This window comes from Oncorhynchus gorbuscha, unplaced genomic scaffold, assembly GCF_021184085.1.
Source record: "Oncorhynchus gorbuscha isolate QuinsamMale2020 ecotype Even-year unplaced genomic scaffold, OgorEven_v1.0 Un_scaffold_480, whole genome shotgun sequence".
Lineage (NCBI taxonomy): Eukaryota > Metazoa > Chordata > Actinopteri > Salmoniformes > Salmonidae > Oncorhynchus > Oncorhynchus gorbuscha.
In genome coordinates, this window is record NW_025745312.1 from 427235 (window position 1) to 446976 (window position 19742).

Below are 19742 nucleotides of genomic sequence, written 5' to 3' on the forward strand. Positions count from 1 at the left end.
TATGACGCCATAGGGTTAAATGTCATCATGTACAGTACATAGAGCTCCTATGACGCCATAGGGTTAAATGTCATCATGTACAGTACATAGAGCTCCTATGACGCCATAGGGTTAAATGTCATCATGTACAGTACATAGAGCTCCTATGACGCCATAGGGTTAAATGTCATCATGTACAGTACATAGAGCTCCTATGACGCCATAGGGTTAAATGTCATCATGTACAGTACATAGAGCTCCTATGACGCCATAGGGTTAAATGTCATCATGTACAGTACATAGAGCTCCTATGACGCCATAGGGTTAAATGTCATCATGTACAGTACATAGAGCTCCTATGACGCCATAGGGTTAAATGTCATCATGTACAGTACATAGAGCTCCTATGACGCCATAGGGTTAAATGTCATCATGTACAGTACATAGAGCTCCTATGACGCCATAGGGTTAAATGTCATCATGTACAGTACATAGAGCTCCTATGACGCCATAGGGTTAAATGTCATCATGTACAGTACATAGAGCTCCTATGACGCCATAGGGTTAAATGTCATCATGTACAGTACATAGAGCTCCTATGACGCCATAGGGTTAAATGTCATCATGTACAGTACATAGAGCTCCTATGACGCCATAGGGTTAAATGTCATCATGTACAGTACATAGAGCTCCTATGACGCCATAGGGTTAAATGTCATCATGTACAGTACATAGAGCTCCTATGACGCCATAGGGTTAAATGTCATCATGTACAGTACATAGAGCTCCTATGACGCCATAGGGTTAAATGTCATCATGTACAGTACATAGAGCTCCTATGACGCCATAGGGTTAAATGTCATCATGTACAGTACATAGAGCTCCTATGACGCCATAGGGTTAAATGTCATCATGTACAGTACATAGAGCTCCTATGACGCCATAGGGTTAAATGTCATCATGTACAGTACATAGAGCTCCTATGACGCCATAGGGTTAAATGTCATCATGTACAGTACATAGAGCTCCTATGACGCCATAGGGTTAAATGTCATCATGTACAGTACATAGAGCTCCTATGACGCCATAGGGTTAAATGTCATCATGTACAGTACATAGAGCTCCTATGACGCCATAGGGTTAAATGTCATCATGTACAGTACATAGAGCTCCTATGACGCCATAGGGTTAAATGTCATCATGTACAGTACATAGAGCTCCTATGACGCCATAGGGTTAAATGTCATCATGTACAGTACATAGAGCTCCTATGACGCCATAGGGTTAAATGTCATCATGTACAGTACATAGAGCTCCTATGACGCCATAGGGTTAAATGTCATCATGTACAGTACATAGAGCTCCTATGACGCCATAGGGTTAAATGTCATCATGTACAGTACATAGAGCTCCTATGACGCCATAGGGTTAAATGTCATCATGTACAGTACATAGAGCTCCTATGACGCCATAGGGTTAAATGTCATCATGTACAGTACATAGAGCTCCTATGACGCCATAGGGTTAAATGTCATCATGTACAGTACATAGAGCTCCTATGACGTCATAGGGTTAAATGTCATCATGTACAGTACATAGAGCTCCTATGACGCCATAGGGTTAAATGTCATCATGTACAGTACATAGAGCCCATGTACAGTACATAGAGCTCCTATGACGCCATAGGGTTAAATGTCATCATGTACAGTACATAGAGCCCATGTACAGTACATAGAGCTCCTATGACGCCATAGGGTTAAATGTCATCATGTACAGTACATAGAGCCCATGTACAGTACATAGAGCTCCTATGACGCCATAGGGTTAAATGTCATCATGTACAGTACATAGAGCTCCTATGACGCCATAGGGTTAAATGTCATCATGTACAGTACATAGAGCCCATGTACAGTACATAGAGCTCCTATGACGCCATAGGGTTAAATGTCATCATGTACAGTACATAGAGCTCCTATGACGCCATAGGGTTAAATGTCATCATGTACAGTACATAGAGCTCCTATGACGCCATAGGGTTAAATGTCATCATGTACAGTACATAGAGCTCCTATGACGCCATAGGGTTAAATGTCATCATGTACAGTACATAGAGCTCCTATGACGCCATAGGGTTAAATGTCATCATGTACAGTACATAGAGCTCCTATGACGCCATAGGGTTAAATGTCATCATGTACAGTACATAGAGCTCCTATGACGCCATAGGGTTAAATGTCATCATGTACAGTACATAGAGCCCATAGGGAGATGCTGGGCTTTGTAGTCGACTTGAGCTTCAACAGATTTCCGCAACGATTTTCCCAAGTTACTACCAAACTTATCATAACGACAAATTGAGACATTTGCTCACAAAAAAATATTGTTCTTATTTGACACTGTAATTTATAGGAATGAGTTGTTTTGAATGGTTTCTTTTAAGGTTAAAGGTCATCAGGTATGTTCCTCTGTGGCCCTCTGTGGGTTAAAGTTGATCAGGTATGCCAAGGGTCGCAAGAGTTCTGGACACTTTCTCAAATTTCCCACATTTTCCTGAAATCCCAGTTGAAGGATTCCCTCCCTGGTTGGAGGATTCCCTCCCTGGTTGGAGGATTCCCTCCCTGGTTGGAGGATTCCCTCCCTGGTTGGAGGATTCCCTCCCTGGTTAGAGGATTCCCTCCCTGGTTGTAGGATTCCCTCCCTGGTTGGAGGATTCCCTCCCTGGTTGGAGGATTCCCTCCCTGGTTGGAGGATTCCCTCCCTGGTTAGAGGATTCCCTCCCTGGTTGTAGGATTCCCTCCCTGGTTAGAGGATTCCCTCCCTGGTTAGAGGATTCCCTCCCTGGTTAGAGGATTCCCTCCCTGGTTAGAGGATTCCCTCCCTGGTTAGAGGATTCCCTCCCTGGTTGGAGGATTCCCTCCCTGGTTGGAGGATTCCCTCCCTGGTTGGAGGATTCCCTCCCTGGTTAGAGGATTCCCTCCCTGGTTAGAGGATTCCCTCCCTGGTTAGAGGATTCCCTCCCTGGTTAGAGGATTCCCTCCCTGGTTAGAGGATTCCCTCCCTGGTTAGAGGATTCCCTCCCTGGTTAGAGGATTCCCTCCCTGGTTGGAGGATTCCCTCCCTGGTTAGAGGATTCCCTCCCTGGTTATTTCCTCACTATTTTGGGAATCCTCTCATCAGGATTTCTGGAGAACCTCTGAATCATGGTAATAGTATTGCCCTAGGCCCGAGTCCAGAGCCAGGAACGTTACAGCACAGACCCGGCTGCCAGCCTGCCTGGGGGTTTTCTCTTGTTCCAGGATACTGTTCAGGAAACGTCTCATCTGTGTACCACATTAGTCAGTCGATTGTCATTTGTTCATCTTGAGACTAGAGAGTTGATTTGTGATGCCAGATTGTAACGCTAAAAGGTTGATGTTGGTTCTTCCCCTCCTCCCCAGTGAGAATTACCTGGTGCGATGGTCCAGTCAAGGCCTGGTGAAGGATATAGACCAGCTCCATAACCTGAGATCAGTCTTCACTGTGAGTATATGTAGATATAGACCAGCTCCATAACCTGAGATCAGTCTTCACTGTGAGTATATGTAGATATAGACCAGCTCCATAACCTGAGATCAGTCTTCACTGTGAGTATATGTAGATATAGACCAGCTCCATAACCTGAGATCAGTCTTCACTGTGAGTATATGTAGATATAGACCAGCTACATAACCTGAGATCAGTCTTCACTGTGAGTATATGTAGATATAGACCAGCTACATAACCTGAGATCAGTCTTCACTGTGAGTATATGTAGATATAGACCATCTACATAACCTGAGATCAGTCTTCACTGTGAGTATATTTAGAGTGTTGGCTGCTACCTCACGGTTGTTTACCCAGACCTGTCTTGAGGGATGTCGGTGTGTGTGTGTGTGTTTACCCCCCCCTGTTTGGGCGGCTGTGTTTGTGAAGCTCCCCGGCTCTGAAAGAAAGAGGACGACCCAGAGCGACCCGGTTTGTTTGTCAAAGGTCACCTCTCTACTAATGGCTGGCTTAGGGCAGCCCGGGTCACCAAGCGCCTACGTACGACGAGCTAGTTGGCGCCCGCTACTCCGCTCGCTACTCTGGCGGCACAGCATGGATCACAGCAGGACATGAACCATGGACACAATTAAATAGGGAGTTAAAGCAATTTGGGAGTGAAAACGGCCTCCTGAACAAAAGTTTATCCTCCTTTGAAAAGGTTCTGTCAGCCTGGTGGTGTTACTGCTGCAGTCTAATAAACAGATCAGCCTGGTGGTGTTACTGTTGCAGTCTAATAAACAGATCAGCCTGGTGGTGTTACTGTTGCAGTCTAATAAACAGATCAGCCTGGTGGTGTTACTGTTGCAGTCTAATAAACAGATCAGCCTGGTGGTGTTACTGTTGCAGTCTAATAAACAGATCAGCCTGGTGGTGGTGGTGTTACTGCTGCAGTCTAATAAACAGATCAGCCTGGTGGTGTTACTGTTGCAGTCTAATAAACAGATCAGCCTGGTGGTGTTACTGTTGCAGTCTAATAAACAGATCAGCCTGGTGGTGTTACTGTTGCAGTCTAATAAACAGATCAGCCTGGTGGTGGTGGTGTTACTGCTGCAGTCTAATAAACAGATCAGCCTGGTGGTGTTACTGTTGCAGTCTAATAAACAGATCAGCCTGGTGGTGTTACTGTTGCAGTCTAATAAACAGATCAGCCTGGTGGTGTTACTGCTGCAGTCTAATAAACAGATCAGCCTGGTGGTGTTACTGCTGCAGTCTAATAAACAGATCAGCCTGGTGGTGTTACTGCTGCAGTCTAATAAACAGATCAGCCTGGTGGTGTTACTGTTGCAGTCTAATAAACAGATCAGCCTGGTGGTGTTACTGTTGCAGTCTGATTAACAGATCAGCCTGGTGGTGGTGGTGTTACTGCTGCAGTCTAATAAACAGATCAGCCTGGTGGTGTTACTGCTGCAGTCTAATAAACAGATCAGCCTGGTGGTGTTACTGCTGCAGTCTAATAAACAGATCAGCCTGGTGGTGGTGGTGTTACTGCTGCAGTCTAATAAACAGATCAGCCTGGTGGTGGTGGTGTTACTGCTGCAGTCTAATAAACAGATCAGCCTGGTGGTGTTACTGTTGCAGTCTAATAAACAGATCAGCCTGGTGGTGTTACTGTTGCAGTCTAATAAACAGATCAGCCTGGTGGTGTTACTGTTGCAGTCTAATAAACAGATCAGCCTGGTGGTGGTGGTGTTACTGCTGCAGTCTAATAAACAGATCAGCCTGGTGGTGTTACTGTTGCAGTCTAATAAACAGATCAGCCTGGTGGTGTTACTGTTGCAGTCTAATAAACAGATCAGCCTGGTGGTGTTACTGTTGCAGTCTAATAAACAGATCAGCCTGGTGGTGGTGGTGTTACTGCTGCAGTCTAATAAACAGATCAGCCTGGTGGTGTTACTGTTGCAGTCTAATAAACAGATCAGCCTGGTGGTGTTACTGTTGCAGTCTAATAAACAGATCAGCCTGGTGGTGTTACTGCTGCAGTCTAATAAACAGATCAGCCTGGTGGTGTTACTGCTGCAGTCTAATAAACAGATCAGCCTGGTGGTGTTACTGCTGCAGTCTAATAAACAGATCAGCCTGGTGGTGTTACTGTTGCAGTCTAATAAACAGATCAGCCTGGTGGTGTTACTGTTGCAGTCTGATTAACAGATCAGCCTGGTGGTGGTGGTGTTACTGCTGCAGTCTAATAAACAGATCAGCCTGGTGGTGTTACTGCTGCAGTCTAATAAACAGATCAGCCTGGTGGTGTTACTGCTGCAGTCTAATAAACAGATCAGCCTGGTGGTGGTGGTGTTACTGCTGCAGTCTAATAAACAGATCAGCCTGGTGGTGGTGGTGTTACTGCTGCAGTCTAATAAACAGATCAGCCTGGTGGTGGTGTTACTGCTGCAGTCTAATAAACAGATCAGCCTGGTGGTGGTGTTACTGCTGCAGTCTAATAAACAGATCAGCCTGGTGGTGTTACTGCTGCAGTCTAATAAACAGATCAGCCTGGTGGTGGTGGTGTTACTGCTGCAGTCTAATAAACAGATCAGCCTGGTGGTGGTGGTGTTACTGCTGCAGTCTAATAAACAGATCAGCCTGGTGGTGGTACTGCTGCAGTCTAATAAACAGATCAGCCTGGTGGTGTTACTGCTGCAGTCTAATAAACAGATCAGCCTGGTGGTGTTACTGCTGCAGTCTAATAAACAGATCAGCCTGGTGGTGGTGTTACTGCTGCAGTCTAATAAACAGATCAGCCTGGTGGTGTTACTGTTGCAGTCTAATAAACAGATCAGCCTGGTGGTGTTACTGTTGCAGTCTGATTAACAGATCAGCCTGGTGGTGGTGGTGTTACTGCTGCAGTCTAATAAACAGATCAGCCTGGTGGTGTTACTGCTGCAGTCTAATAAACAGATCAGCCTGGTGGTGTTACTGCTGCAGTCTAATAAACAGATCAGCCTGGTGGTGGTGGTGTTACTGCTGCAGTCTAATAAACAGATCAGCCTGGTGGTGGTGGTGTTACTGCTGCAGTCTAATAAACAGATCAGCCTGGTGGTGGTGTTACTGCTGCAGTCTAATAAACAGATCAGCCTGGTGGTGGTGTTACTGCTGCAGTCTAATAAACAGATCAGCCTGGTGGTGTTACTGCTGCAGTCTAATAAACAGATCAGCCTGGTGGTGGTGGTGTTACTGCTGCAGTCTAATAAACAGATCAGCCTGGTGGTGGTGGTGTTACTGCTGCAGTCTAATAAACAGATCAGCCTGGTGGTGGTACTGCTGCAGTCTAATAAACAGATCAGCCTGGTGGTGTTACTGCTGCAGTCTAATAAACAGATCAGCCTGGTGGTGTTACTGCTGCAGTCTAATAAACAGATCAGCCTGGTGGTGGTGTTACTGCTGCAGTCTAATAAACAGATCAGCCTGGTGGTGTTACTGCTGCAGTCTAATAAACAGATCAGCCTGGTGGTGTTACTGCTGCAGTCTAATAAACAGATCAGCCTGGTGCTGTTACTGCTGCAGTCTAATAAACAGATCAGCCTGGTGGTGTTACTGCTGCAGTCTAATAAACAGATCAGCCTGGTGGTGGTGGTGTTACTGCTGCAGTCTAATAAACAGATCAGCCTGGTGGTGGTGGTGTTACTGCTGCAGTCTAATAAACAGATCAGCCTGGTGGTGGTGGTGTTACTGCTGCAGTCTAATAAACAGATCAGCCTGGTGGTGTTACTGCTGCAGTCTAATAAACAGATCAGCCTGGTGGTGTTACTGCTGCAGTCTAATAAACAGATCAGCCTGGTGGTGTTACTGCTGCAGTCTAATAAACAGATCAGCCTGGTGCTGTTACTGCTGCAGTCTAATAAACAGATCAGCCTGGTGCTGTTACTGCTGCAGTCTAATAAACAGATCAGCCTGGTGCTGTTACTGCTGCAGTCTAATAAACAGATCAGCCTGGTGCTGTTACTGCTGCAGTCTAATAAACAGATCAGCCTGGTGGTGTTACTGCTGCAGTCTAATAAACAGATCAGCCTGGTGGTGGTGGTGTTACTGCTGCAGTCTAATAAACAGATCAGCCTGGTGGTGGTGGTGTTACTGCTGCAGTCTAATAAACAGATCAGCCTGGTGGTGTTACTGCTGCAGTCTAATAAACAGATCAGCCTGGTGGTGTTACTGCTGCAGTCTAATAAACAGATCAGCCTGGTGGTGTTACTGCTGCAGTCTAATAAACAGATCAGCCTGGTGGTGGTGGTACTGCTGCAGTCTAATAAACAGATCAGCCTGGTGGTGGTGGTACTGCTGCAGTCTAATAAACAGATCAGCCTGGTGGTGGTGGTACTGCTGCAGTCTAATAAACAGATCAGCCTGGTACCAAGGTAATACTGACTCATTCACTGTGTTTGGCAGTTCTGTTACCAAGGCGTAGCTCCGTGGTCATACTGCAGCGTCGCTCCGTGGTCATACTGCAGCGTCGCTCCGTGGTCATACTGCAGCGTTGCTCTGTGGTCATACTGCAGCGTTGCTCTGTGGTCATACTGTAGCTCCGTGGTCATACTGCAGCGTCGCTCCGTGGTCATACTGCAGCGTCGCTCCGTGGTCATACTGCAGCGTCGCTCCGTGGTCATACTGCAGCGTAGCTCCGTGGTAACACTGTAGCTCCGTGGTAACACTGTAGCTCCGTGGTAACACTGTAGCTCCGTGGTCATACTGCAGCGTCGCTCCGTGGTCATACTGCAGCGTCGCTCCGTGGTCATACTGCAGCGTCGCTCCGTGGTCATACTGCAGCGTCGCTCCGTGGTCATACTGCAGCGTCGCTCCGTGGTCATACTGCAGCGTCGCTCCGTGGTCATACTGCAGCGTCGCTCCGTGGTCATACTGCAGCGTCGCTCCGTGGTCATACTGCAGCGTCGCTTCGTGGTCATTCTGCAGCTCCGTGGTCATACTGCAGCGTAGCCCCGTGGTCATACTGCAGCGTCGCTCCGTGGTCATACTGCAGCGTCGCTCCGTGGTCATACTGCAGCGTCGCTCCGTGGTCATACTGCAGCGTCGCTCCGTGGTCATACTGCAGCGTCGCTCCGTGGTCATACTGCAGCGTCGCTCCGTGGTCATACTGCAGCGTCGCTCCGTGGTCATACTGCAGCGTAGCCCCGTGGTCATACTGCAGCGTAGCCCCGTGGTCATACTGCAGCGTAGCCCCGTGGTCATACTGCAGCGTCGCTCCGTGGTCATACTGCAGCGTCGCTCCGTGGTCATACTGCAGCGTCGCTCCGTGGTCATACTGCAGCGTCGCTCCGTGGTCATACTGCAGCGTAGCCCCGTGGTCATACTGCAGCGTCGCTCCGTGGTCATACTGCAGCGTCGCTCCGTGGTCATACTGCAGCGTCGCTCCGTGGTCATACTGCAGCGTCGCTCCGTGGTCATACTGCAGCGTCGCTCCGTGGTCATACTGCAGCGTCGCTCCGTGGTAACACTGTAGCTCCGTGGTCATACTGTGGCGTAGTTCCGTGGTCATACTGCAGCGTTGCTCCGTGGTAACACTGTAGCTCCGTGGTCATACTGCAGTGTCGCTCCGTTGTAACATTGTAGCTCCGTGGTCATACTGCAGCGTAGCTCCGTGCTCATACTGCAGCGTCGCTCCGTGCTCATACTGCAGCTCCGTGGTCATACTGCAGCTCCGTGGTCAGACTGCAGCTCCGTGGTCATACTGTAGCGTAGTTCCGTGGTCATACTGTAGCGTAGCTCCGTGGTCATACTGCAGCGTAGCTCTGTGGTCATACTGCAGCGTAGCTCTGTTGTCATACTGCAGCGTAGCTCTGTGGTCATACTGCAGCGTAGCTCTGTGGTCATACTGCAGCGTAGCTCTGTGGTCATACTGCAGCGTAGCTCTGTGGTCATACTGTAGCTCCGTGGTCACACTGCAGCGTAGCTCTGTGGTCACACTGCAGCGTAGCTCTGTGGTCATACTGCAGCGTAGCTCTGTGGTCATACTGCAGCGTAGCTCTGTGGTCATACTGCAGCGTAGCTCCGTGGTCACACTGCAGCGTAGCTCCGTGGTCACACTGCAGCGTAGCTCCGTGGTCACACTGAAGCTCCGTGGTCACACTGAAGCTCCGTGGTCATACTGCAGCTCCATGGTCATACTGCAGCTCCGTGGTCACACTGTAGCTCCGTGGTCACACTGCAGCTCCGTGGTCACACTGCAGCTCCGTGGTCATACTGTAGCTCCGTGGTCATACTGTAGCTCCGTGGTCATACTGCAGCTCCGTGGTCATACTGCAGCTCCGTGGTCAGACTGCAGCTCCGTTCCGTGGTCATACTGTAGCGTAGCTCCGTGGTCATACTGCAGCGTAGCTCTGTGGTCATACTGCAGCGTAGCTCTGTGGTCATACTGCAGCGTAGCTCTGTGGTCATACTGCAGCGTAGCTCTGTGGTCATACTGCAGCGTAGCTCTGTGGTCATACTGCAGCGTAGCTCCGTGGTCACACTGCAGCGTAGCTCCGTGGTCACACTGCAGCTCCGTGGTCACACTGAAGCTCCGTGGTCATACTGCAGCTCCGTGGTCATACTGTAGCTCCGTGGTCACACTGTAGCTCCGTGGTCACACTGCAGCTCCGTGGTCACACTGTAGCTCCGTGGTCATACTGCAGCTCCGTGGTCATACTGCAGCTCCGTGGTCATACTGTAGCTCTGTGGTCATACTGCAGCGTAGCTCCGTGGTCATACTGCAGCGTAGCTCCGTGGTCATACTGTAGCGTAGTTCCGTGGTCACACTGCAGCTCCGTGGTCACACTGTAGCTCCGTGGTCACACTGTAGCTCCGTGGTCACACTGTAGCTCCGTGGTCACACTGTAGCTCCGTGGTCACACTGTAGCGTAGCTCCGTGGTCACACTGTAGCGTAGCTCCGTGGTCATACTACAGCTCCGTGGTCATACTGCAGCTCTGTGGTAATATGTAATAGCTCTTTCTCAGTGTTTCCTCATCCTAGTCCTGGGGACCTAAATGGGGGTTTGTTTGTTGTTTCCCGACACATCCCGTTCAACTCATCTCTTTCATCTAGCTTTCATCCAGGTGTGTAGTACCAGAGCAACAATTAAAATGTGCCACCCCCCACACTTCTATCTACAATGAACAACAATATAATAATAAATAATAACAACAATATAAAGTGTTGGTCCCATGTTTCATGCGCTGAAATAAAATATCCCAGAAATGCTCCGTACGCACAAAAAACCCTGTTTACATCCCTGTTAGTGAGCGACTTCTCTTTTGACCAGTTAAACCATCTGACAGGTGTGGCACATCAACACACTGTTGTAAACAGCATCATCACACAATGGTTAGTAATGATTTAAACAGCATCATCACACAATGGTTAGTAATGATGTAAACAGCATCGTCACACAATGGTTGTAATGATGTAAACAGCATCATCATCACAATGGTTAGTAATGATGTAAACAGCATCATCACACAATGGTTAGTAATGATGTAAACAGCATCGTCACACAATGGTTAGTAATGATGTAAACAGCATCGTCACACAATGGTTGTAATGATGTAAACAGCATCATCATCACAATGGTTAGTAATGATGTAAACAGCATCATCACACAATGGTTAGTAATGATGTAAACAGCATCGTCACACAATGGTTGTAATGATGTAAACAGCATCATCATCACAATGGTTAGTAATGATTTAAACAGCATCATCATCACACAATGGTTAGTAATGATGTAAACAGCATCATCATCACACAATGGTTAGTAATGATGTAAACAGCATCATCACACAATGGTTAGTAATGATGTAAACAGCATCGTCACACAATGGTTGTAATGATGTAAACAGCATCATCATCACACAATGGTTAGTAATGATGTAAACAGCATCATCATCACACAATGGTTAGTAATGATGTAAACAGCATCATCATCACACAATGGTTAGTAATGATGTAAACAGCATCATCATCACACAATGGTTAGTAATGATTTAAACAGCATCATCATCACACAATGGTTAGTAATGATTTAAACAGCATCATCATCACACAATGGTTAGTAATGATGTAAACAGCATCGTCACACAATGGTTGTAATGATGTAAACAGCATCATCATCACACAATGGTTAGTAATGATGTAAACAGCATCATCATCACAATGGTTAGTAATGATTTAAACAGCATCATCACACAATGGTTAGTAATGATGTAAACAGCATCATCATCACACAATGGTTAGTAATGATTTAAACAGCATCGTCACACAATGGTTAGTAATGATGTAAACAGCATCATCATCACACAATGGTTAGTAATGATGTAAACAGCATCATCATCACACAATGGTTAGTAATGATGTAAACAGCATCATCATCACACAATGGTTGTAATGATGTAAACAGCATCATCATCACACAATGGTTAGTAATGATGTAAACAGCATCATCATCACACAATGGTTAGTAATGATGTAAACAGCATCATCATCACACAATGGTTAGTAATGATGTAAACAGCATCATCATCACACAATGGTTAGTAATGATTTAAACAGCATCGTCACACAATGGTTAGTAATGATGTAAACAGCATCATCATCACACAATGGTTAGTAATGATGTAAACAGCATCATCATCACACAATGGTTAGTAATGATGTAAACAGCATCATCATCACACAATGGTTGTAATGTTGCGTTTCTATTATTTGATCAGTATAAATGATTTGTCTCCTGATCTGTAACTGAAGTTACCACCACTGAGTCTATTGGTTGTGTCGTTCTCCCCCCCAGGACCTTGGCAGTGAGGATTTAAAAGAGAGAAGATCAGCTTTGTGTGCCAGATCGTTAGAGTCGGACGGATGGAGCTACGTGACAACAACACCAAGAAGCTGACCTCTGGGCTGAGGAGACCCTTTGGAGTGGCAGGTAACAGAGACTACTGGAACTAGCCTGGGTACCGGTCTGTTTGTGCTAACATTCCTCTCTGTCTATCAGTAACAGAGACTACTGGAACTAGCCTGGGTACCTATCTGTTTGTGCTAACATTCCTCTCTGTCTCTATCAGTAACAGAGACTACTGGAACTAGCCTGGGTACCGGTCTGTTTGTGCTAACATTCCCCTCTGTCTCTATCAGTAACAGAGACTACTGGAACTAGCCTAGGTACCAACATTCCTCTCTGTCTCTATCAGTAACAGAGACTACTGGAACTAGCCTAGGTACCAACATTCCTCTCTGTCTCTATCAGTAACAGAGACTACTGGAACTAGCCTGGGTACTGGTCTGTTTGTGTTAACATTCCTCTCTGTCTCTATCAGTAACAGAGACTACTGGAACTAGCCTGGGTACCAACATTCCTCTCTCTCTATCAGTAACAGAGACTACTGGAACTAGCCTGGGTACCGGTCTGTTTTGGCTAACATTCCCCTCTGTCTCTATCAGTAACAGAGACTACTGGAACTAGCCTGGGTACCAACATTCCTCTCTGTCTCTATCAGTAACAGAGACTACTGGAACTAGCCTGGGTACCGGTCTGTTTGTGCTAACATTCCCCTCTGTCTCTATCAGTAACAGAGACTACTGGAACTAGCCTGAGTACCGGTCTGTTTGTGCTAACATTCCCCTCTGTCTCTATCAGTAACAGAGACTACTGGAACTAGCCTGGGTACCAACATTCCTCTCTGTCTCTATCAGTAACAGACTGCTATAGCATTGACCTTCTATACTATATGTCTCTATCAGTAACAGACTGCTATAGCATTGACCTTCTATACTATATGTCCCGTCTCTATCAGTAACAGACTGCTATACTATATGTCTCTATCAGTAACAGACTGCTATAGCATTGACCTTCTATACTATATGTCTCTATCAGTAACAGACTGCTATAGCATTGACCTTCTATACTATATGTCTCTATCAGTAACAGACTGCTATAGCATTGACCTTCTATACTATATGTCCCGTCTCTTAACAGTAATGGATGTGACTGACATCATAACAGGCAAGATGGATGATGAGGACAAGCAGCATTTCATCCCCTTCCAGCCGTGAGTATGAAATATGAACACACACACTCTCCCATCCATTACATCACCATAACACAGATCACTATGTCATAAAACCTGTGAGTATGAAATATGAACACACACACTCTCTCCCATCCATTACATCACCATAACACAGATCACTATGTCATAAAACCTGTGAGTATGAAATATGAACACACACACTCACTCCCATCCATTACATCACCATAACACAGAGCACTATGTCATAAAACCCGTGACGATGAAATATGAACACACACACTCTCTCCCATCCATTACATCACCATAACACAGAGCACTATGTCATAAAACCTGTGACGATGAAATATGAACATAATGGACCTCTATGGACCAGAACATACTGGACCTCTATGGACCTGTGGACCTGAACATAATGGACCTCTATGGACCAGAACATACTGGACCTCTATGGACCTGTGGACCTGAACATAATGGACCTCTATGGACCAGAACATACTGGACCTCTATGGACCTGTGGACCTGAACATAATGGACCTCTATGGACCAGAACATACTGGACCTCTATGGACCAGAACATACTGGACCTCTATGGACCAGAACATACTGGACCTCTATGGACCTGAACATACTGGACCTCTATGGACCTGAACATAATGGACCTCTATGGACCAGAACATACTGGACCTCTATGGACCTGTGGACCTGAACATAATGGACCTCTATGGACCAGAACATACTGGACCTCTATGGACCTGAACATACTGGACCTCTATGGACCTGAACATAATGGACCTCTATGGACCTGTGGACCTGAACATAATGGACCTCTATGGACCAGAACATACTGGACCTCTATGGACCTGAACATACTGGACCTCTATGGACCTGAACATAATGGACCTCTATGGACCTGTGGACCTGAACATAATGGACCTCTATGGACCAGAACATACTGGACCTCTATGGACCTGAACATACTGGACCTCTATGGACCTGAACATAATGGACCTCTATGGACCTGTGGACCTGAACATAATGGACCTCTATGGACCAGAACATACTGGACCTCTATGGACCTGAACATACTGGACCTCTATGGACCTGAACATAATGGACCTCTATGGACCAGAACATACTGGACCTCTATGGACCTGTGGACCTGAACATAATGGACCTCTATGGACCAGAACATACTGGACCTCTATGGACCTGAACATAATGGACCTCTATGGACCTGAACATAATGGACCTCTATGGACCTGAACATAATGGACCTCTATGGACCTGTGGACCTGAACATAATGGACCTCTATGGACCTGTGGACCTGAACATAATGGACCTCTATGGACCAGAACATACTGGACCTCTATGGACCTGAACATAATGGACCTCTATGGACCTGAACATAATGGACCTCTATGGACCAGAACATACTGGACCTCTATGGACCTGTGGACCTGAACATAATGGACCTCTATGGACCAGAACATAATGGACCTCTATGGACCAGAACATACTGGAGGTCTATGGACCTGAACATAATGGACCTCTATGGACCAGAACATACTGGACCTCTATGGACCTGTGGACCTGAACATAATGGACCTCTATGGACCAGAACATAATGGACCTCTATGGACCAGAACATACTGGAGGTCTATGGACCTGAACATAATGGACCTCTATGGACCAGAACATACTGGACCTCTATGGACCTGTGGACCTGAACATAATGGAGCTCTATGGACCAGAACATAATGGACCTCTATGGACCAGAACATACTGGAGGTCTATGGACCAGAACATATGGACCTCTATGGACCAGAACATACTGGACCTCTATGGACCTGTGGACCTGAACATAATGGACCTCTATGGACCAGAACATAATGGACCTCTATGGACCAGAACATACTGGAGGTCTATGGACCTGAACATAATGGACCTCTATGGACCAGAACATACTGGACCTCTTGGACCTGTGGACCTGAACATAATGGAGCTCTATGGACCAGAACATAATGGACCTCTATGGACCAGAACATACTGGAGGTCTATGGACCTGAACATAATGGACCCATGGACCAGAACATACTGGACCTCTATGGACGAGAACATAATGGACCCTATGGTGGGACATCTATGGACCAGAACATAATGGACCTCTATGGTGGAAGCAGTTTGGAGTATGGACGGGGCCTGCATCTGACACGGCATCCTATTCCTAGTTGTATTTATTGTGGATCCCCATTAGTTCCTGCCAAGGCAGCAGCTACTCTTCCTGGGGTTTATTATGGATCCCCATTAGATCCTGCCAAGGCAGCAGCAACTCTTCCTGGGGTTTATTATGGATCCCCATTAGTTCCTGCCAAGGCAGCAGCTACTCTTCCTGGGGTTTATTATGGATCCCCATTAGTTCCTGTCAAGGCAGCAGCTACTCTTCCTGGGGTTTATTATGGATCCCCATTAGTTCCTGCCAAGGCAGCAGCTACTCTTCCTGGGGTTTATTATGGATCCCCATTAGTTCCTGCCAAGGCAGCAGCTACTCTTCCTGGGGTTTATTATGGATCCCCATTATTTCCTGCCAAGGCAGCAGCTACTCTTCCTGGGGTTTATTATGGATCCCCATTAGATCCTGCCAAGGCAGCAGCTACTCTTCCTTGGGTCTAGGCACATCAAATAACATTATTACACCACTACATATCTACAATACAAAATGTATAATACCAACCATACAACAATATTACAATGTATGTGTGTGTCTCTACCTTTTTGTGTGTGTCTCTACCTTTTTGTGTGTCTCTACCTTTTTGTGTGTCTCTACCTTTTGTGTGTGTCTCTACCTTTTGTGTGTGTCTCTACCTTTTTGTGTGTCTCTACCTTTTGTGTGTGTCTCTACCTTTTTGTGTGTGTCTCTACCTTTTTGTGTGTCTCTCTTCACAGTTGCATAAGGTTTTGGGCCTCGTGCTAAAGCATTTCCAATTATGGAATCCTCTCAGGAACACAGGCAGTTAATGAGATCGCCATAATTTAGTCACGGTGGAATAGTGGAGGGTCTGAGTCCCAAATGGCACCCTATTCCCTATATAGTGCACTACTATGGCACCCTATTCCCTATATAGTGCACGTGGTGAAGGATGTAAGGAATAGAGTGTCATTTGGAACTCCGTCGTAGCTACCAATCAGTTTAGTTTAGTTGGCACGGTAGGCAGATCTCCTCAGTTAACAGCTCTATTTAGGAACATACATCATGGATTAGACTCTCTCCTCCTCTACATCACACACACACACACGCACACGCACACGCACACGCACACGCACACGCACACACAAACACACACACACACACACACACACACACACACACACACACACACACACACACACACACACACACACACACACACACTGTCGTAGTGATGAATTCTGGTAGTTTCCTGAATAGCAGCTTTAGTTCTTAGCTAGGACCCTGTTCTAAGGCAATCCAAACAGGAAGCTACCGTTCCTAATAAAGGACTGTTTGATGTAACTATATCATTGGTTAGAGATATCTGGCAAACAGCTTCGTTTTGGAGACAGAAATGGCCCTCACATTGTTAAAACAAAGGTTGAGATATAATGTCATGTTGCCAGGGGCAACATCTTTTCCTAAAAGACTTCGAGCAGGGTTACAATGGCCTTTTCTAACCTAATTTATTGATATTTTAGTTGATTTAAAGTCTACAGGAAGAGGAAATGGAGAGATGTTAGTCATGCTTCAATGTTATTGCTGCTTTTTAATTCAATCAAGCTCTGATTTATTTCATTTCTACCCTTAAACATACTATACGTATTCCTTTAAATGTTATGCATCCTTCAGGCATTTCTCTCTGCCCTCCTCTGCTCTCTCTTCTCCTCTCCTCTGCTCTCTCTCTCTCTCTCTGCCCTCTCCTCTGCTCTCCTCTGCTCCCTCTCTCTGCCCTCCTCTGCTCCCTCTCTCTGCCCTCCTCTGCTCCCTCTCTCTGCTCTGCTCTCTCTCTGCTCCTCTCTCCTCTGCCCTCCTCTCTCCTCTGCTCTCCTCTCTCTCTCTGCCCTCTCCTCTCCTCTGCTCTCTCTCTGCTCCCTCTCTCTGCCCTCCTCTGCTCCCTCTCTTTGCTCCCTCTCTCTGCCCTCCTCTGCTCCCTCTCTCTGCTCCCTCTCTCTCTGCCCTCCTCTGCTCCCTCTCTTTGCTCCCTCTCTCTGCCCTCCTCTCTCCTCTGCTCTCCTCTGGTCTCTCTGCCCTCCTCTCCTTCTCTCTCTGCCCTATCCTCTCTCCTGTCCTCTGCCATCTCCTCTCCTCTCCTCTGCCCTCTCCTCTGCCCTCTCCTCCTCCTCTGCTTTCTCTCTCCTCTTCTCTTCTCACTCTCTCTACCCTCCTCTCCTCTCTGCTCTACTCTACTCTGCTCTCTCTCTCTTTCTCTCTCCTCCTCTCTTCTCTCTCTGCCCTCCTCTCTCCTCTCCTCTCCTCTCTCTCTGCTCTCTCTCTGCTCTCTCTCTCTTTCTGCCCTCCTCTCCTCTCCTCTGTCCTCTACTCTGCTCTCTCTCTCCTCTACTCTGCTCTCTCTCTGCTCTCCCTCTGCTCTCTCTCTCTGCCCTCCTCTCCTCTCTCCTCTCCTCTCCTCTTTCCTCTGCTCTCTCCTCTGCCCTCCTCTCCTCTCCCCTCTCTCTGGTGTTGTTCCTGTCATGTGCCTACTACAGGCTAGCGTTGGATGATGCCGTGCTTCGCCACAGGCAACTGAACATCTCCCGTTTTTCAACCAGGGTGGCGGGGGAGAGCGACTTTCTCCAGACCGTCATCAACAAGGTCATCGCTGCCAAGGAGGTCAACCACAAGGGACAAGGTAAAGTTAATGTACAGGGAGGTGGGGGGTGAGATGTTTGGAGTGGTACTGTGAGAGGGCAGGGAGGTGGGTGGTGAGATGCTTGGAGTGGTACTGTGAGAGGGCAGGGAGGTGGGGGGTGAGATGCTTGGGGTGGTACTGTGAGAGGGCAGGGAGGTGGGGGGTGAGATGCTTGGAGTGGTACTGTGAGAGGGCAGGGAGGTGGGGGGTGAGATGCTTGGAGTGGTACTGTGAGAGGGCAGGGAGGTTCTGTTGGGTGACGTTACTGTATGATATAGAATACAGTATGATATAGAATACAGTATGATACAGAATACAGTATGGTACAGAATACAGTATGATATAGAATACAGTATGATATAGAATACAGTATGATATAGAATACAGTATGATATAGCATACAGTATGATATAGCATACATACAGTATAGAATACAGTATGGTATAGAATACAGTATGGTACAGAATACAGTATGGTACAGAATACAGTATGGTACAGAATACAGTATGATACAGAATACAGTATGATACAGAATACAGTATGATACAGAATACAGTACGATAGAGGATACAGTATGATATAGAATATAGTATGACTGAGGTATTTGGTCCATCACAAAGAACATTTTAAAGTTACTGTGCAGGGAGGAATGATATGACAGGCCTGGGGTCTGACTAAAGGAAAACTGGCCTGGGGTCTGACTAAAGGATGACGGGCCTGGGGTCTGACTAAAGGATGACGGGCCTGGGGTCTGACTAAAGGATGACGGGCCTGGGGTCTGACGACGGGCCTGGGGCCTGACTAAAGGATGACGGGCCTGGGGCCTGACTAAAGGATGACGGGCCTGGGGCCTGACTAAAGGATGACGGGCCTGGGGCCTGACTAAAGGATGACGGGCCTGGGGCCTGACTAAAGGATGACGGGCCTGGGGCCTGACTAAAGGACGACGGGCCTGGGGCCTGACTAAAGGACGACGGGCCTGGGGCCTGACTAAAGGACGACGGGCCTGGGGTCTGACTAAAGGACGACGGGCCTGGGGTCTGACTAAAGGACGACGGGCCTGGGGTCTGACTAAAGGACGACGGGTCTGACTAAAGGATGACGGGCCTGGGGTCTGACAACGGGCCTGGGGCCTGACTAAAGGATGACTGGCCTGGGGTCTGACTAAAGGATGACTGGCCTGGGGTCTGACTAAAGGATGACTGGCCTGGGGTCTAACTAAAGGATGACAGGCCTGGGGTCTGACATAACGGGCCTGGGGTCTGACATAACGGGCCTGGGGTCTGACTAAGGACGACGGGCCTGGGGCCTGACTAAAGGACGACGG

General features: G+C 47.2%; 1 protein-coding gene across 1 annotated transcript in view; it reads left to right on the forward strand.

Moving 5' to 3' along the window:
- LOC124018336 (dedicator of cytokinesis protein 1-like) overlaps positions 1 to 19742 on the forward strand; it is a 338789-nt gene that overhangs the window by 66402 nt on the left and 252645 nt on the right. The window contains 5 exon segments of the mRNA XM_046333610.1: positions 3417 to 3498; positions 12316 to 12331; positions 12334 to 12450; positions 13501 to 13573; positions 18336 to 18415. Of these exon segments, the coding sequence (XP_046189566.1) occupies positions 3417 to 3498; positions 12316 to 12331; positions 12334 to 12450; positions 13501 to 13573; positions 18336 to 18415 (368 nt within the window).